Raw genomic sequence first — 15,806 nt, forward strand, 5'->3', positions numbered from 1 at the left:
TGGTGGTTGGCCTTGCCCATGTTCAAATCCATCCCCGGTAGAACAGGTGTTCTGTTCTAGACTCTAGGATCTGTCAGGGTTGTCCTGAACCATGGTTTTTCCTTGAGGCCCTCTAGAGTAGGTGGCCGCCACAAATTCCAGGCACGCTCAGTCCTAGCTTAATTCAACTCTCCAAATTTCAGGGGAATTATCTTTCAGAGTCCCTCAGAGGCAAATTTGTATTAGTGACAGTGGCTCAGGATGCTGTGTCCTCATCCTTAAGAATCTGGACTAGGAATAGAACAGGGGACACATTTAGTCCCTTCTTTTTTTCAGCAGCATTCAAGGGTAGGCTAAGTCTGCTGTGGGCTGAGGGCAATGGCCATTTCCCCAGCTGGAAGATGCCTGGAAGCAGCTGTTGGGAGGGAGGAGTGGGGGCACACGGCATCCACAGTCCTCCATTGATGCACATGGGTGTGCAGGGGTCTATTCGTTGTTTCCACTGGAATCCTGTGCAGTGTGTGACCTGGTCCTAGTCCCAGGGCGGGTGGAGGCATGCAATACAATGCTTTGGTATGGTTAAGACCTGACAAGGCTCCTCAAACAACATCGTTGAATGGTCTGTCCCATAGCCGACCATGCCCTCCCAGGACCCCCCAACAGGCTTTGGCTCCCCAAGTAGACCACAAGTCACACACAATTTCTAGTTGCCCAGCAAAGGGCCCTGGTTGTGGGTGGACTATGACTGCGGGCCAGAATCCCAGCGCTGCCACTCACAAACTGTGTGGTCCTGGGTGAGTTATTTTGCCTTTCTCTCCCTGCATCTGCTCACTTGTAAAATGGGAATAACATGAGCATCTACTTCCTGGGTCTGTAGTGAGGATTAAATGGGGTAATACTCATAAAACTAATAGAACCCAGTGCTCAGCACATAGGGTTTTTCCTCAGACTAAGGACTGGAAAAGCTGCCACACAGTAGGTAAACAGTCATCAGATGAATAAGTAGACAAATACTATCTCCACCCCCTCCTCGCCCCCCCTTTCCCCTCCCTCCAATGCTGCCCACCATGGCTTCTCCCTACCTGAAGCATATCAGTGTCATTCACTCACTTGCCCTTGACTCACATGACCCACTGATCGCTTGGAACTCTGTGGTGAGTGGTGCTCCTGCGAAGGAAGGCTCCAAGGGCCATCCCCTGGTTCTGCTTCCCCTCAGTGCTGCCTGGAATGACACCTATGTGCTGTGGGCATTTTGGCCCCATACTTAGCCTCCCCTCGGCATTCGCCTGTGGAAACACTGCTTGAGGGAAAACACTCAGCATCCCTGAGAAATCAGGGAGAATCTGAGGCGGCTGGAACTCTCTGGCAGCTCCATTCCTTGGGAGACAAAGGGGGTGACCCCATCTAGACATGCTGTAATATTTGTATGGTAAACCCTTGTGAGTGAAAGGATCTTTATTTAAATGAGGGGCTGATGCAGAACACTCGATACATGTGATTTCCCTTTAGCTGTGTGACCTTGGGCTGTTAAAGTCTCTGTTTTTGAGTTCCCTCCTCTGTGACATGGGATACTTGCTTCTTGGGATTGTTTTGAAAAACGTACCTTGCCCTTGAAAGATTTTGTTTTCTCTCCTTATTGAGATATGAAAAATGTTGTAATAATTAGTTATCCAGTAAAATGGGTTGCTTTGGCAAGTGGTGGGATCACCAGCACTGCTGGTATTTAAGGAGAGCCTAGGGAAAGGGATGCCTGAATTTCAGCTGAGGCAAATAACCTCTAAAGTCTCTCAGGCTCCTGACATTCATTCACTCACTCATCAGACATTTAATGATAACCTATCATGTGTGGGCCAGCATGCTTTGAGAACCAAGAGAAACTGTGGCCCAGTTCTACATTCATTGGGTCTTGTCCCTCTGAAGTATAGGATGGACCCAGTGATTGTCCCTTGTCCCTTTGATGTGTGGAATTCCCAGTGATTGTCCACCCCTGACTGCAGCCTTGCCAAGCTTCATACACGGTGCCCTCCAGCACGTGGAGGGAGGAAACCAATTCATGCTCCTCATGAATTCCAGAATGTTACCCCACAAGCCCATGCAAAAAGGGGAAGAGCTTCTTCCTTTTACTTAGAGCATTTCCTTTAGAAAAATTGTAAAGTATTTTGCTGCCCCTTTGAAATGTATATAAATCTTTTAAAAAGCTAAGTAAGGCTCCAGTCGATTTTACAACCTAGGACTCTTTTCCTGCAAGGGTCTGGAAGCCATCTCTTTGAAAATGTAGACATCAAGGAAGATAGCTCCCTACCTCCCACTGTCAGTGGGTAGTAGTTTCATGTAAGCACCTGGCTCCAAGTTGTAAAACTACCTGCTGTCCTAGAGACTTCAGTTTTATTTTTCCTTTTTATAAAGGCAATTAGCGAACACAAATGGCCACCCCAATTACCAGGTGAATTTAGGAGGAATTATGCTTGACAAATGGTGCTGTCATGTCCTCTTGAGTTAGAGAACATGTATGCAATGAATGGGTCCTATTTGCTTGCTTATATAAAAGGGTGGGATGTCTTTCTGTCTTTGCAATCTCCTTAGCAGAATGCTAAAGATACGCATCACTAGTTTCATGTTTACTCAATAATAAATTTTTTTCTCTCCTATATTTTATAGAGAGGAAATTCTGGGGTGGTAGGAAATTTAAATTGTTTCCCCAATACCCAGCACTTGCTCCTCATCTAATTCTTCCTTCCCTACCTGCCTGCTCAGTCAGAACCCCTTAAAAAAAAAAAAAAGAAACAGAAGGACATGCACATTTATGCCTTGTACTCTGCTGGCTTTCATCTGTTATCTCTGGGGTAGTCTCTGCTGTGTCACACACGGACATCTCTGAGGATGGGCACAACGAGCTCCCAGGCTTCAGCCAGCCTGTCATGGTCAAAACGTCAGGAGCCTGCACTGGGTCACCCTAATTTGCAGATATCAGAAAACAAAGCAGGTACATGCTCAAAACCAGACTTGTCAGTCTCACCTGGTGGCTTTTACTGATAGGATTTCAAAATCCATGTCTGAAAGAAATGTATGTCACATCATATAAGTAGATTTCATTCAAAAGTTTGTGGGGTTTGTGAGCCAAAGATTTGTTCATTTCTTGCGTTTGAAGTACTCTTTGATGACATCCTTGGCGTGTGACTCCTTGCCATAGTCCTGAACTACTACACAAGTACAACCAACCACTTTACAGGGTTTCCTCTCTCTGTCAATTTTGCAAATGCCACCTACTCATTCCCCTAGTTTCTTGTTGTCATCCACCTGAATTAGGTTGATTTGGTGTTCAGCACAAAGGGCCTCGACCAGCTTGACATACATAGGCTCATCAGAGTCAGATGCAAGTACACAAAGAAGGGGTTGGTTCTGGTCGCCCAGCATGCCAAAAAAGCCAAACATTGATGCTGGGATTTGTAGTGAGAAAAAGGCGTTTATTGCCAGGTGCCAAGCAAGAAGAATGGGTACCTAGCACTTAACACCTGAGCTCCCTGCTAGCTTATAAGCAAGGGTTTTTAAAGCAGGAGTGAGGGGGTATCCATAATGAGTTAAGAGCTAGGGAATTTCTGGAACTTCCTTATCTATTTTTTGGTTTCAGTCTTTCTGAGGTCTATGACAGTGGTCAGCATTTTCCATCTGGTGTGGGAACTGGTTTCTGAAAAGCAATGCAAGGGCATATGTCAAGATGCTGTCTTTAGTTTCTACAAGGAATCAAACATTTTGTGACTCTGACTTGGGGTGGCTTTTAAGTTATTATCTTCTTGTTTAGCAGGTTATTCGTTAACTTCCCTAATTGCTGGTTGTAGGACTAGCTAGGTACCTGGAACTTCCCTTAAAGGGACTGAGAATGTTGCCTTGATTTCTATGCTTGGCAGATGTGGGTAAGGGGAGGAACCCAGCATGGCCATAAGAGAGGTCCCTTGGGAAGACAATACAAACAGGAGTTAACAGGATAGAGATATGTGGCATCGAGTTTACTCGCAGATGCCAAAAAGGCACAGAGCACAAGGGCAGGTGAATGAGCAGCCAGTGAGTGCACTGGGAACTGAGAGAGAATGCAGTCATCTTGAGCTAGAAGGGAACAGATTTTGTGGAGATTGAGGCACCAGGCTGTGGTCCAATTAGGCAGAGAAAGATGGACAACAAAGTCCAAACGGTAGGGGGTGATAAGAAGCAAGAAACAGTAATAACTTTTTCTAAAACAAATTAGATTTGTTGCATTAGCACAAAATAGAAATGGCAAACCAATATTTTAAAAAGTCACATACAATATATTAGAAGAGATACAAATATAGATACACATGTGTGTTTTTCAAATTAAGATCATGCAAGACTCTAGTGCAATGGAGCTGAATGTGAGGCTGGCTACTCTGTCCTGATGTTCTGGGCCCCCGTAATAGGCCCTGAATGATGTGCGAGCTTTCATGAAATTCCTAATAGGATGTGTGTGTGTGTGTGTGTGTGTGTATATATATATATATATGTATATATATAGAGAGAGACAGTCTCTATCACTCAGGCTGCTGGAGTGCAGTGGTGCGATCTCGCCTCACTGCAACCTCCGCCTCCTGGGTTCAAGCGATTCTCATGCCTCAGCCTCCCAAGTGGCTGGGTTTATGGGCATATGCTACCATGCCTGGCTAATATTTTTTGAATTTTTAATAGAGACAGGGTTTCGCCATGTTGGTGAGGGTGGTCTCGAACTCCTGACCTCAGGTGATCTGCCTGCCTTGGCCTCCCAAAGTGCTGGGATTACAGGCATAAGCCTCCGTGCACAGTCCCTAATATGATCTTATTTAGTTGACATTTGCCTTTCCCCAAAAACAGATCAAAAGAAATGTTTCCCTTTGTGCCATTTCACACTAAACGGGTTGGGGAGGAACTAGGGGAGATGTCTGAACCTTCTGCTGGTGGCTGGGGAGTTTTCTGCAAGTCCTCCACAGCACAGGCCAGCAGGCCACTTTTCACTAACAAGTCACAAGGCAAGTGAGATAAAGTTCCTTAGTGTAATGCATCATGGCTCACGAAAGTCACAAGACATAACTGCCTGCCTCACATCATTAACATCATCTGCCCTTTCTGGTGTGGGCCTCTGTGTTCTTGGAATGAGTAACCACTATCTATGTGGGCCTTTCTACCTGTCTACCTTGACCTGAGCAGTTCCACAGTCTGATGCTGCTGGAGGTCTTAGCCTGGTTGTAAGACAAAGTAAAATCAGACGCAGATGTCATCTGCCTGGCATTTCCAGAAAGAGCCCTCAGACTGCCTCGAAAACATGTTGGAGCTTCTACACTACATATGCTACAGTTACATGAAATGAGGCAACTCTCTGTTAGGCTCTGCCCAAAGGAATTTCAATTTTGAAGACAAAATTGTGGGTAAGAGAATTCCTCTTTCCCGAGTGGATGAGTATACCATAGCAGGCTCCCAAAGGGCGCCACTGTGATGATACATGAGGGTATCAGCGGCTTGTCTTCAAAGCTCTCATTGCCCTTCCTCCTCCACCCACTGGCTCCATCAAGGCACATACCTGAAAGGCGTTCCTTTATCACAGTGCTACATAGGAGGAGAAACGGACCAAGCCATTGTTCCTCTGTCAGGATTCCTTTGTGTGGACATGCATCCCCCTCACTAGTTTGTTTTGTTTTTTTGGACAGTCTTACTCTGTAGCCCAAGCTGTAGTGCAGAGGCACAATCTCTGCTCACTGCAGCCTCCGCTTTCCGAGTTCAAGTAATTCTCCTGCCTCAGCCTCCCAAGTAGCTGGGATTACAGGTGCCCACCACCACACCCAGCTAATTTTTGTTTTTTAGTAGAGATGGGGTTTCGCCATGTTGGCCAGGAATCCTGGCTTTAGATCAAGGAGTCAAATGCCTGGTACAGCATCTGTGACATCAACACATGATGGAGGTCCAAAGTACGCCTGTGTTGAGGTTTTTTGGCAGCTGCCACAGGCTTTGACAGCTGGGGCAGGGCAGAACCCCTTGTCAAGATCCAGAAAGGGGGGCAGAAAGAGGGGGTAGCCACCTCCCAGAAGTGTGAGGTGGGACAGCGGAGCTTGCTGGCCATGTGGAAAAAACATGAGAGGTGGAGTCAGATAGATGTGCATTCAAATTCTATCTCTGTCACTCCCTAGCAGCATAAGCCTGGACAAGTCATTTAACTTCACAGATAGTAGACATCACTTACACTTTCTCTGAATCTGGCTTCATCTGGAAAACAGGACAATAGCACATAATGTGCCTGGTACAGCAGATACCCAATGGTTCCCTCTCCTTTCCTCCTTGTAATGCAAATATTACTCATTTGGGTGGAGATGTACATTGAAGGCCTGAGAGAGCAGCTACATCTGAGGTTGTCTGGGAGTTGAAGAGTATGTGGGGAAATTCTTAGGGCAGATGTCATCTCTGGGTATAGCAGTCTCTGCGGTGGTGCTGGGCAGAAATGGGGCCTGGTGGCCAGGCCTTCACTATAAGTCTTACAAAGCCTTCGAAAGAGTCCCAGGAGCCAGTGGGATGGGAAAGCTCAGGTGGGGCAGCAGGGGATCAGGCAGAGAGCGAAGCAGGGCCAGAGCTGTGAAGAGGCCCAGCGGCTGTGGTGCAAGGGGCCTGGGGCCACCACACAGATCATCCACATCTGCCAGCAACACTCTGCCCTCCAACTGCTCCCCCACCAGTGGGCCCCAACACCTAAGGCTCTCACCACCCACCCAACTGTAGACCAGAAATCTCAGGCATCCCTGATTTTCTCTTATCTTTCATTTCCAAACCATTAGCAAGACCTGTCAGTTCTGCCCCAGAATAGACTGCAAACACATTCTCTTCCTCATCCTCGCTGACTCACCTGGGTCTCAGCACCTCATCTCTCACCAGGACCACCTCTAGGGCCTCTGACTGCTCTCTCTCTCTGCATTCTGCACATGTCCCTCTAAACCATTCTCCACTGGCAGCCAGAGCCACCCCTGTAACTCATAAAATGAGCTCAGCTCATCTACTTGCAAGCACGAATGTAAATTTCCTCTGCACTGGGATAAAATCCAGACTCCTTAGGGTGGTCTCAGGGTCTGCACACCTGGCTCCCTTCCACCCTGCCCCTCCATCCTTCCTGAAGTCCACTGTGATTTGCTCCCTGTTCTTCAGCCCACTGACCTCCTTTCTGTCCTGGGGCGAGTCCAGATCTGTCTAGCTTTAAGGCTTTGCTGTTCTATTCTCTGCCCCTGCCTAGCCTATTTAAAAGTAGATATCATTTACACTTTCTTGGAATAATATGCTGCTTATTCCCTTGTTTGCACTCATCCCCACCTATGATTTTGTTTTCTTGTTTCTTAACCGTCTGCCACAAATGAATTAGAAGCCCCCACAGGAGAGAACTGTTTCTTTTGCTCACTTTCATGTCATTGTTGCCTAGTGCAATGCCTGACACTCAGTAGGGTCTCAGTAAAGAGTTCCTGATGGATGAATTCCATGCCTCCCACTGGGGCTAGAAGCCAATCCCAGGCTGTAACTGATCTAAGACTTCCTGGGATCCCTGTGAGAAAGGGCACAGTGGCAGATGTGAGGCCGGAAAACAGGGCCAATTAGAGGGGAGGGGATGGTGGGAAGAAACACAGGCAGCAGCAAAGTTGAGAAGCCAGGTTCCCTTAGTCTTGTGAGATCTAGCAGCCAGGGTTCCCTGGGAGAAGGGTCCTTGTGGACCCGTACCTGCCAGGATTGGAAGTGTGGTCCTCTCACCAAACTGCTCACCATATGCTGACAGGGAAGCTGGATCAGCCAGCAAGGACCAACTGCAAAAATGAATATTTGGGGAAAACGTGTGTGTTTCCTACAAGCTGTATGTGAGATGCTCCTGCTGTTTCCAATCCCCTCTGGCTACAGAAGCAGAGCCCACAGTGAGGGTGTCTGAATGCTTGAGCTTTTATCCCAGGGAGAAACATCCTGGCTGCTCTGGTTCCTCATCTCCTCTCCCTAGTGGTCTCTGAACAGAACAGTTCAGTACGTTATGATAATGCTCAGAACGTGGAGGGAATTGCAAACATTAAAAAAGCTTTGCAATGAGCCTGAGATTTCTTTTTGTTCCAAACTCTTGTCCTAATGGTTTCACAAGATATACTAACTTATAAAACCATGTTTGGAAGCTAGGCAAAACCAAATACTATCTGCTTTGGTAGACACTAATTACCCCTTACAAACACACATCTTCCCAGCTTTACTTATGTCACATGTTATCATGTGTGCAAATAACAAATCAAGCCTCTTCTGGTGGGGGTTACAGCTGCAGAGAATGCTTATGTAACATTTGGGGCCTGCCAGGTAACAGGGAAATGTGTAAGACAAAGCAATGTTCTGACTGCATAGCTTTTTAAAGACTAACTTTTAACATGCAAGAGAGATTCAGTTTAGTCATGAAGAAAAGTGATTTCATGGCAAGCTTTGATTCTGGGTCTTTGGAGAGCATGGAACAGCCATTGCCAGATCACCAGCCTGTTCAGTGAGACGTTTGTTTCTATTTCACAAACAAGGTTACTAATTAAGATCTTAACAGTGAAAGTCAATACCTCTTTGTGTCCTGGCGAGAAAAACAGTCAAGGAAGCAGGAATTCTTTGCTTCACCAAAACTTGGAGTCTGTATCAATTCTCTTCAAGGAATCAAAGCAAGGATACCGAGGAATTTCAGTTCCAAGATTGCTTTGCTAGCCACGACCAAAGCTTCCCTAGGATTATCCACACAAATCATCCTTTGTTGCTCAGACATTAGGGTGGTATTGGAACTCAGAATAAATTAATAATAAATTCTAAATTAGTTAGAATAAATTAGTTCCTTCCAGGAACTAAAATACGGATATGATGACACCTCAAACATTAATATTTTGAGCCAGACACCTACTCACGCATCACCCTCGCAGGGAGGAAGACCTCCAGTGGTCACAGGGCTGTACATGGAGACCATTCACTCCCCTTCCTCTTGTATCTGCTTCCTAAGATTTATTGTCACAAACAGACTCTGACTTGAACACATCAGTGGACAGGCAATTTAAGGAATGAAAAATAGAGACCAAAACATTTGGGTCATTCCTGGTCAATCCCAGAAAGAAACGTACTTCCTGTTAGCTTAGGAAGACCATGCCTGGCTTATGTTTAGGCCCATACTGCCTGGAAAGAATCTGGGCAAAGCTTCTTTCACTTTGGTGAGTTCTACAGTAAACCTCTAGAGTGACAGCATTGCCTCCCTCTAGTTAGAAAGTGGATTTGAGGGTGTGATGGCAGATAAGATAGCCCAAAAGGATGTATGTTAGTGTTGCCTGCTGCAGGCAAGGACCAGGAAGCACTGGTGCAGCTCATTGAAGAGCCATTATCTATTCTTGGAGGGATACTGACATGAGGACCTGAACTCTAGTACGGGAGCAAAGAAGTTTACATGATGAGATTGAATGCTGGTCTTTACCAGTCCCCAGGACAACTTCAAGAAATGACTAATTTATCTTGTGTGCTCGTAGTAACTTACTTTAGAATTGAATTGGCTTTAGAATTGAAAGAATTGTTTGCAGATATTAGCATGGAAGAGGAACTAATAATCTGATTTCCTGGGCTATCCTGTAACCCATATCCTGTAACCCCTACTCAGAAAAGGCTTGATTTGTTATTTGCACACATAAACATTCTTAAATGTTTTTAAGGTCTTTGATGCTTTTAGTTGGGACATTCAGGTTTAGTAGAGACTTCCAAATGAAGGTTCTATTACGAGTTGTTGTTTATCCTTCACTGGATGGCCCAGGTTTTCAGCTACAGCCTTACACATCAGCAAGTTATTTGAAGCAATCAATCCATCTAAGCTTGGAGCATCTTGCAGCTGAGTCTTGGGAGCCTTCCAAATGTTAGGGAAATCCATACTTTTTTATTTTTTTTTTATTTATTGAGACAGTTTCGCTGTGTCATCCAGGTTGGATTGCAGTGGTACAATCTCGGATCACTGCAACCTCCACCTCCTGGGTTCAAGCCACAGAGGCTTGAACAAGGAGGAACTGATTGAACACAGAGGCTCAATCAAGTCATGATCCTCATGCCTTAGCCTTCTGAGTAGCTGAGACTACAGGTGCGTGCCACCACACTCAGCTAACTTTTTGTATTTTTAGTAGAGACAGGGTTTTGCTGTCTCTACTAAAAGACAGCAAACAATGTTGGCCAGGCTGGTCTCAAACTCCTGGCCTCAAGTGATCCGCCCACCTTTGCCTCCCAGTGCTGGGATTACATGTATGAGCCACCATCCTGGGCCCACACAATCTTTATTTGGGCATCATGGAGATCAAATAGAGAGTACTGAGAACTACCTGCTCTTTTGTTTTCTACTCAAGAGCCACGTAACACAGCTCCCTGCTTGGGGCTAACTGGCCCTTCTAATGTCTGTGCATGTTTATCCTGTTTCATTTGTTGGTAGTTCAGTACTTGTATTATAAATATATAAATACTTATTTACATTTATATGTGTTTTCTCCATTTTCTGCATTTCAGGCTCTCTCCTTATGCTGTCATTTCCTTTCTTTCTGAAGCATATAGTTTAGTAATTCCTTGTTATTGATCTGTTTTTTATCAATTTTTTTTTACTCTCATTTTTGAAAAAATGGTTAGACTAGTTCCCCAGTTCTAGGTTGACAGTTACTGCTTCTAAAAATCTTACTTACCTGGGCTATTATCAAAAAATCAGCTTGTTTGTCATTTCTTTGTAGGTAAACTGTCTTTTCTGATTGCTTTTCACGTCTTTGTCACCGATATTCTGCAGTTTCATTATTTGTCTAGGTGTCAATGTCTTTTTTGTTTGCTTAGATTATGTTATACCTCTTGAATCATGGATTCTTTTATCAGTTTTAAAAATGTCTCAGCCATTCCTCTTCAAATCTGACTTCTCTGTTTTCTCTATTCTCTCTTTCTGGGACTTCACTTTGATGTGTATTTGAGCTTGACATTCTATCTGTCATATCTCTTAATTTACATCTATTTTCCATTTTCTCATTTCTCTGTGCTACATTCTGAATAATTTCTTAAGATATATCTTCCAGTTCATTCTATGTTCAGCTGCATCATAATGAGTGGTGCAATTTGGTTCTTTCTAATCAACTTGGTCATTCTTAACAGTCTCTTGTTGCTTGCTCATAACTATGATTCCACACTTTAAACATTCAATATAGGGCTTACTGATATTATTGTCTGACAGTTCCAGCATCTTCAGTCATTAGCAGTCTACATCTGCTATTTCTTCTGTTGACTCTCATTCCTTGTACCTCCTTGTGTGTTTAGCGATCTTTGGGAGTTCACTGTTTCATCTTAATCTGTAGGAATCCAGGGCCTAAAATGAATATAATTTCCTCCGAGAGCTTTTAGACTTGCTTCAGGCAGGAGCCAGAAGTTGGGGTCTGCTGACTTTGTGCTACTTCAGCCTCTTTCAAAAGTCCTACTTCAATGGGGGAATCCCAGTGTCAGCCCCTATTCCAGGGTGGTCCTCAGAAATTTCTCCTACCTTTCAGAAGTCCAGAAATCCATCCTGTTCAGGGTCTAGTTGTGATGCAGTGGCGAAGTTCAAAAGAGCACCTGGTCTGTCAAATAGCTGGAAGAAGACATCCTCTGCTGTTATTTTTTATCATATTAACAGAGAGAAGTCATGGCGTTAAGGAAGTTTAGACATTAATGTTTAAAACTACCCAGATTTTCCCAAGCAATATGAAGAAAAAAGCAAAGCAAGAAACAGAAAACACACACACATATACACACACACACACACACACACACACACACACACACACACACACAGAGAGAGAGAGAGACAGAAAAACCGGAAAGAGAGGCTATGGCTCCTGCGGTTCTCTTGCCTGTTGACCTCTACGCTGTGGCTCAGGGTCATCCTATGCAGCTATCTAATCCAGTTTCTCTGCTTTCCAGACACTCATCCAAGAGGAAAGATGGCCAGTATCTTTTCTAAGTTGCTAACTGGCCGCAATGCTTCTCTGCTGTTTGCTACCATGGGCACCAGTGCCCTGACCACCGGGTACCTGCTGAACCGGCAGAAAGTGTGTGCTGAGATCCGGGAGCAGCCCAGGTTATTCCCTCCAAGGTAAGGGCTCCTGACTTTAAAATAACTTCAGGCTGGGCGCGGTGGCTCATGCATGTAATCCTAGCACTTTGGGAGGCCGGATCAAGAGGTCAAGAGATTGAGACCATCCTGGCCAACATGGTGAAACCCCGTCTCTACTAAAAATACAAAAATATTAGCTGGGCGTAGTGGCGCACGCCTGTAGTCCCAGCTACTCGGGAGCCTGAGGCAGGAGAAGCGTTTGAACCTGGGAGGCGGAGGTTGTAGTGAGCCGAGATAGCACCACTGCACTCCAACCTGGCGACAGAGCAAGATTCTGTCTCAAACAAAACAAACACAAACAAAAACAAACAGAAAAGCTTCAAAGACCAGCAAGAAATATGCCTTCCCCTGCTGGAAACTGTTAGCAAGGGTCCTTTTTGCTTTTGAGGAAGACTAAGTAAAACAGAAAATCATTTTGAGGCTCGTTAAACCAGTAACCTGTGGTGTATACAAAGAAGTGTAGCATCATCATTCTTGCTTAGAGCTTGCAGTCCAGTTGAATAGTAATAATGGGGATAGTTAACATTTGTGGAGCACTTTCATGTATGACCAGCACTTTACATGGAGTATCTTATTCATCTTAGGATCCTTTGGTGATGAAATAAAGTCCTAGAAAAATTAAACAGTGCCCAAGTTCACATAGCTAGTGCAGCCAAATGCAAATCCAGGCCCCCCAGTTCCAGACCCATGCCTCTCTCACTGCTCTACCTCCTTCTGGAAAAAAGGGATATCGTAGTGCTGACTGTAAGTGTCAGCTCTAAAGGACATTGCAGATGGAAAGTGGAGGAGTGGCGTGAGAGGGATGAAAATAGACGTGTTTTCTCAGCCCTTGGAACCCTGCCATGCATGAGATACTGTGCGCTAAGCAGAGTTTGAGTGGCATGCAGAATTCCACATCGGCAGGTATGGATGAGAGACAAGGAAAACCACTGAGGTGTCTCTTAGAGACATTTACTGTCTCTTATGGAAATCAGGATCTCTGAGGGAATCGCCAGCAACCACCATGTACCTGGGGAATTCCTGAGGTGACATGACCCGTGTTTAAGGCTGTGGTGGTCCTGAATCTCCTAATCCTCAATCAGTACACACCCCAGGATGAGACAGCACCCAATTTGATTTCTGTTATTCCAGAAGATATTTACTGAACACTGGTTTCAATAGCCAGGGACTGTTCTCAAAAAGGCAAGTCCTTGCTCTTGTGGAACTTGCTCATTTTTTGAAACCTGGTGTCTTCATGTATGACTCCTGGGCAGTTCTAGCCAAGTATCCCTGTGCCTGCTGGCTGAAGGGAGCCTAGTGGAAGGATAGGCAAACACCAAGTCCTTCCATTGGTCCCTTTCCTCAGGGGCTGCTGGCTGACAGCTTGCCCTCCTCCCCACACAGCGCAGACTACCCAGACCTGCGCAAGCACAACAACTGCATGGCTGAGTGCCTCACCCCTGCCATCTATGCCAAGCTTCGCAACAAGGTGACGCCCAACGGCTACACCCTGGACCAGTGCATCCAGACTGGAGTGGACAACCCTGGCCACCCCTTCATAAAGACTGTGGGCATGGTGGCTGGTGACGAGGAGTCCTATGAGGTAAAACTATTGGCTGCTGGTTCCAGGGTGGGAGGGATACTCTGGATATGACTGAATTGCACAGTCCTGGGGTCCTTTTCTTCTTTATGGGGCCAACTTTCTACCTTCTCAGGAAGGGCTCCCATAAAGGGAAGCCAACTCCAGCAGAACCATCTGGAATGCTTTCAGAAACAATGAGGTCTATAGCTTCCCAGGGACAAGGCTTCCCTTGCTGCTGTGCTAAGATCCCTCCCTGTGGAGGAATGAATTGCATGACAGAACTCTGAGCTTGTCGAGGGGATGAGTTGGTACAGAAACAATAATATCAAATGGTGTGTATTCACCAGTAAGACATTAGGAGCTGATGTGTTTGTGGCTGAGCTTTATTGGGTGGGGGTCGGGAGGAGGGTTCAGTGTACCTTTAGGAACATGAGGAATTCTCTTATTACTTCTATTATATGAGGAATTCTCTTCTTATTGCTTCTATTATTGAATTCTCTCCTATTACTGATTAGACAATCACTGTAGCCCAGACTACTGAATTCACCAAGTCTCTTGGATAAATCCCATGACCTTGGCATCCTCATCCTCAATGCTGAAGCACAGGGTGGTCGGCTGGAACAGTGCTCAGCCACCACGCGTCCCCTCCACAGAGCAGCCTCTTGGCTGAGGCAAATGCCTGCAGCCCTCCTCCTTCAGGTCCACCCTTTTGGGTTCTTCTGTTTGGGTTCTTCTGTTGCAGGGAGCTGAAGGCAGTTCCCTAGAAAGGCAGCCATAGAGAAGAGAGGGAGCCATCTTGAATAAACACGACTGGTGGCTCATTTACGTACAGCAGTGCACAACCCTGGGTCTAGTTTGGGTCCCAAGCTAGCGGTAGCTCTATGGACCCAAAGCCCTCCCCACTTCCCACAGCTCCCAAAGTCTGCAGGGTGCTTTGTTACAACTTCTTTTAACATTTTTTTTTTTAAACGTAAAGGATATGCCTGAGGTTTTGTTTATAGAATAGATTTTGTACGAGATGGTTTGGGCTGGGGAAGGTCCGCACAGGTGAGAGGTCCCTGCTTTGCCCGAACTGCTGCTATGTACTTTTCTTCTGGCATAGCCAGGTTTTCAACAGATTTCACATGTAGCTTAATCTTTAGAATCTGACTTTCCCTTAAGCATAAAACTGTGTAGCCTCTGATCAGGTAGCTTCTTGTAACCCACAAAGGCAAACATGTCTAGGAAACTCCTTAAATTCCTAACCATAAGAATTTTCTTGCTCAGTCTGATGGCAGTGATTTTGGTAGAATCACTCAGGGGGAGGCTAAGATAACAGAACTCACCAGCTCCACCCTGTCTCAAGGGGCAAGATGCCTCCAAAAGGCTTTCTCTCTTGTTATTATTATTATTAACCGATCCATTCTCACATTCATTTCCTACATGATAGTCCTGAGAATTTCAGAGGAGGGCATCAACTTTGGCTTTTAAGATAGAAGGGGCAAGTGAATGGAAGGTCTTTGAATAGTAGGTGAACCAATTAAAGAGGAAACGCCCATCTTCCCTCCTGCAGGTGTTTGCTGACCTTTTTGACCCCGTCATCAAACTAAGACACAATGGCTACGACCCCAGAGTGATGAAGCACACAACGGATCTGGACGCATCCAAGGTAAGCTCCAGCCTCCCTCTCCCTCCCACGAAGCTGGCACTCCAGAGCCCAAGGGAAAGAGCCCTGGAGAGAGGGGTTCCCCGGAAACCCTGAGTTTCTGAGTCAGATACCCCTGGAAAGCACTGACTGCCCTGGCACAGCCTTCCCCCTGGAGGGTCACAGAGAAGGTTAGGAAGGTCCCAAAGTCTTTGTTTTTTTAAATAAATACAACCAGGGAAGGGTTGGTCATTGGGAACTTTAAACCTTTCCTAAAGCTACTCCCTTTTTCATCCCAAACCACCCAGTGACGTTCAAGGACCCCAGACCACACCATTTAAAACAGCTTTCCTCTTTACTAGTCGAAGGCCCCTGCCCCAAGACTTCCGGAAGGTATCCAACTTATGGATTGTGCAGTCGTGCACAGTGCCTGAGGGTCGCCAAGGAAACTGCGGATCAGCAGATTAGAACCCACTGTGGCTGTGGCAGGACCG

At 45.7% G+C, this 15,806-nt stretch overlaps 1 protein-coding gene and 1 long non-coding RNA gene across 7 annotated transcripts in view; one reads left to right on the forward strand and one right to left on the reverse strand.

Annotated features, from left to right (window-relative positions):
• The window catches only part of LOC103885215, a 65,241-nt gene that overhangs the window by 9,895 nt on the left and 39,540 nt on the right, over positions 1-15,806 (reverse strand). For 3 of the 5 annotated variants that reach the window (XR_001903515.3, XR_648152.4, XR_001903512.3), the window contains 2 exons: positions 14,108-14,448; positions 10,169-11,602 (listed from right to left, as the gene is read on the reverse strand). This is a non-coding gene — a long non-coding RNA (uncharacterized LOC103885215). Of the gene's footprint in view, positions 1-10,165; positions 11,603-14,107; positions 14,449-15,806 lie in introns of those variants that run through there. The other 2 variants (XR_001903514.2, XR_001903513.3) reach the window with 2 other exon arrangements.
• CKMT2 (creatine kinase, mitochondrial 2) overlaps positions 1-15,806 on the forward strand; it is a 36,103-nt gene that overhangs the window by 8,287 nt on the left and 12,010 nt on the right. For both annotated transcript variants that reach the window (XM_009208701.3, XM_003899877.5), the window contains exons 2-4: positions 11,935-12,106; positions 13,511-13,709; positions 15,241-15,336. In XM_009208701.3, coding sequence (XP_009206965.1) covers positions 11,955-12,106; positions 13,511-13,709; positions 15,241-15,336 — 447 coding nt within the window. In that variant the 5' untranslated portion in view covers positions 11,935-11,954. The remainder of the gene's footprint in view (positions 1-11,934; positions 12,107-13,510; positions 13,710-15,240; positions 15,337-15,806) is intronic.

Source organism: Papio anubis, chromosome 5 (assembly GCF_008728515.1).
Source record: "Papio anubis isolate 15944 chromosome 5, Panubis1.0, whole genome shotgun sequence".
Lineage (NCBI taxonomy): Eukaryota > Metazoa > Chordata > Mammalia > Primates > Cercopithecidae > Papio > Papio anubis.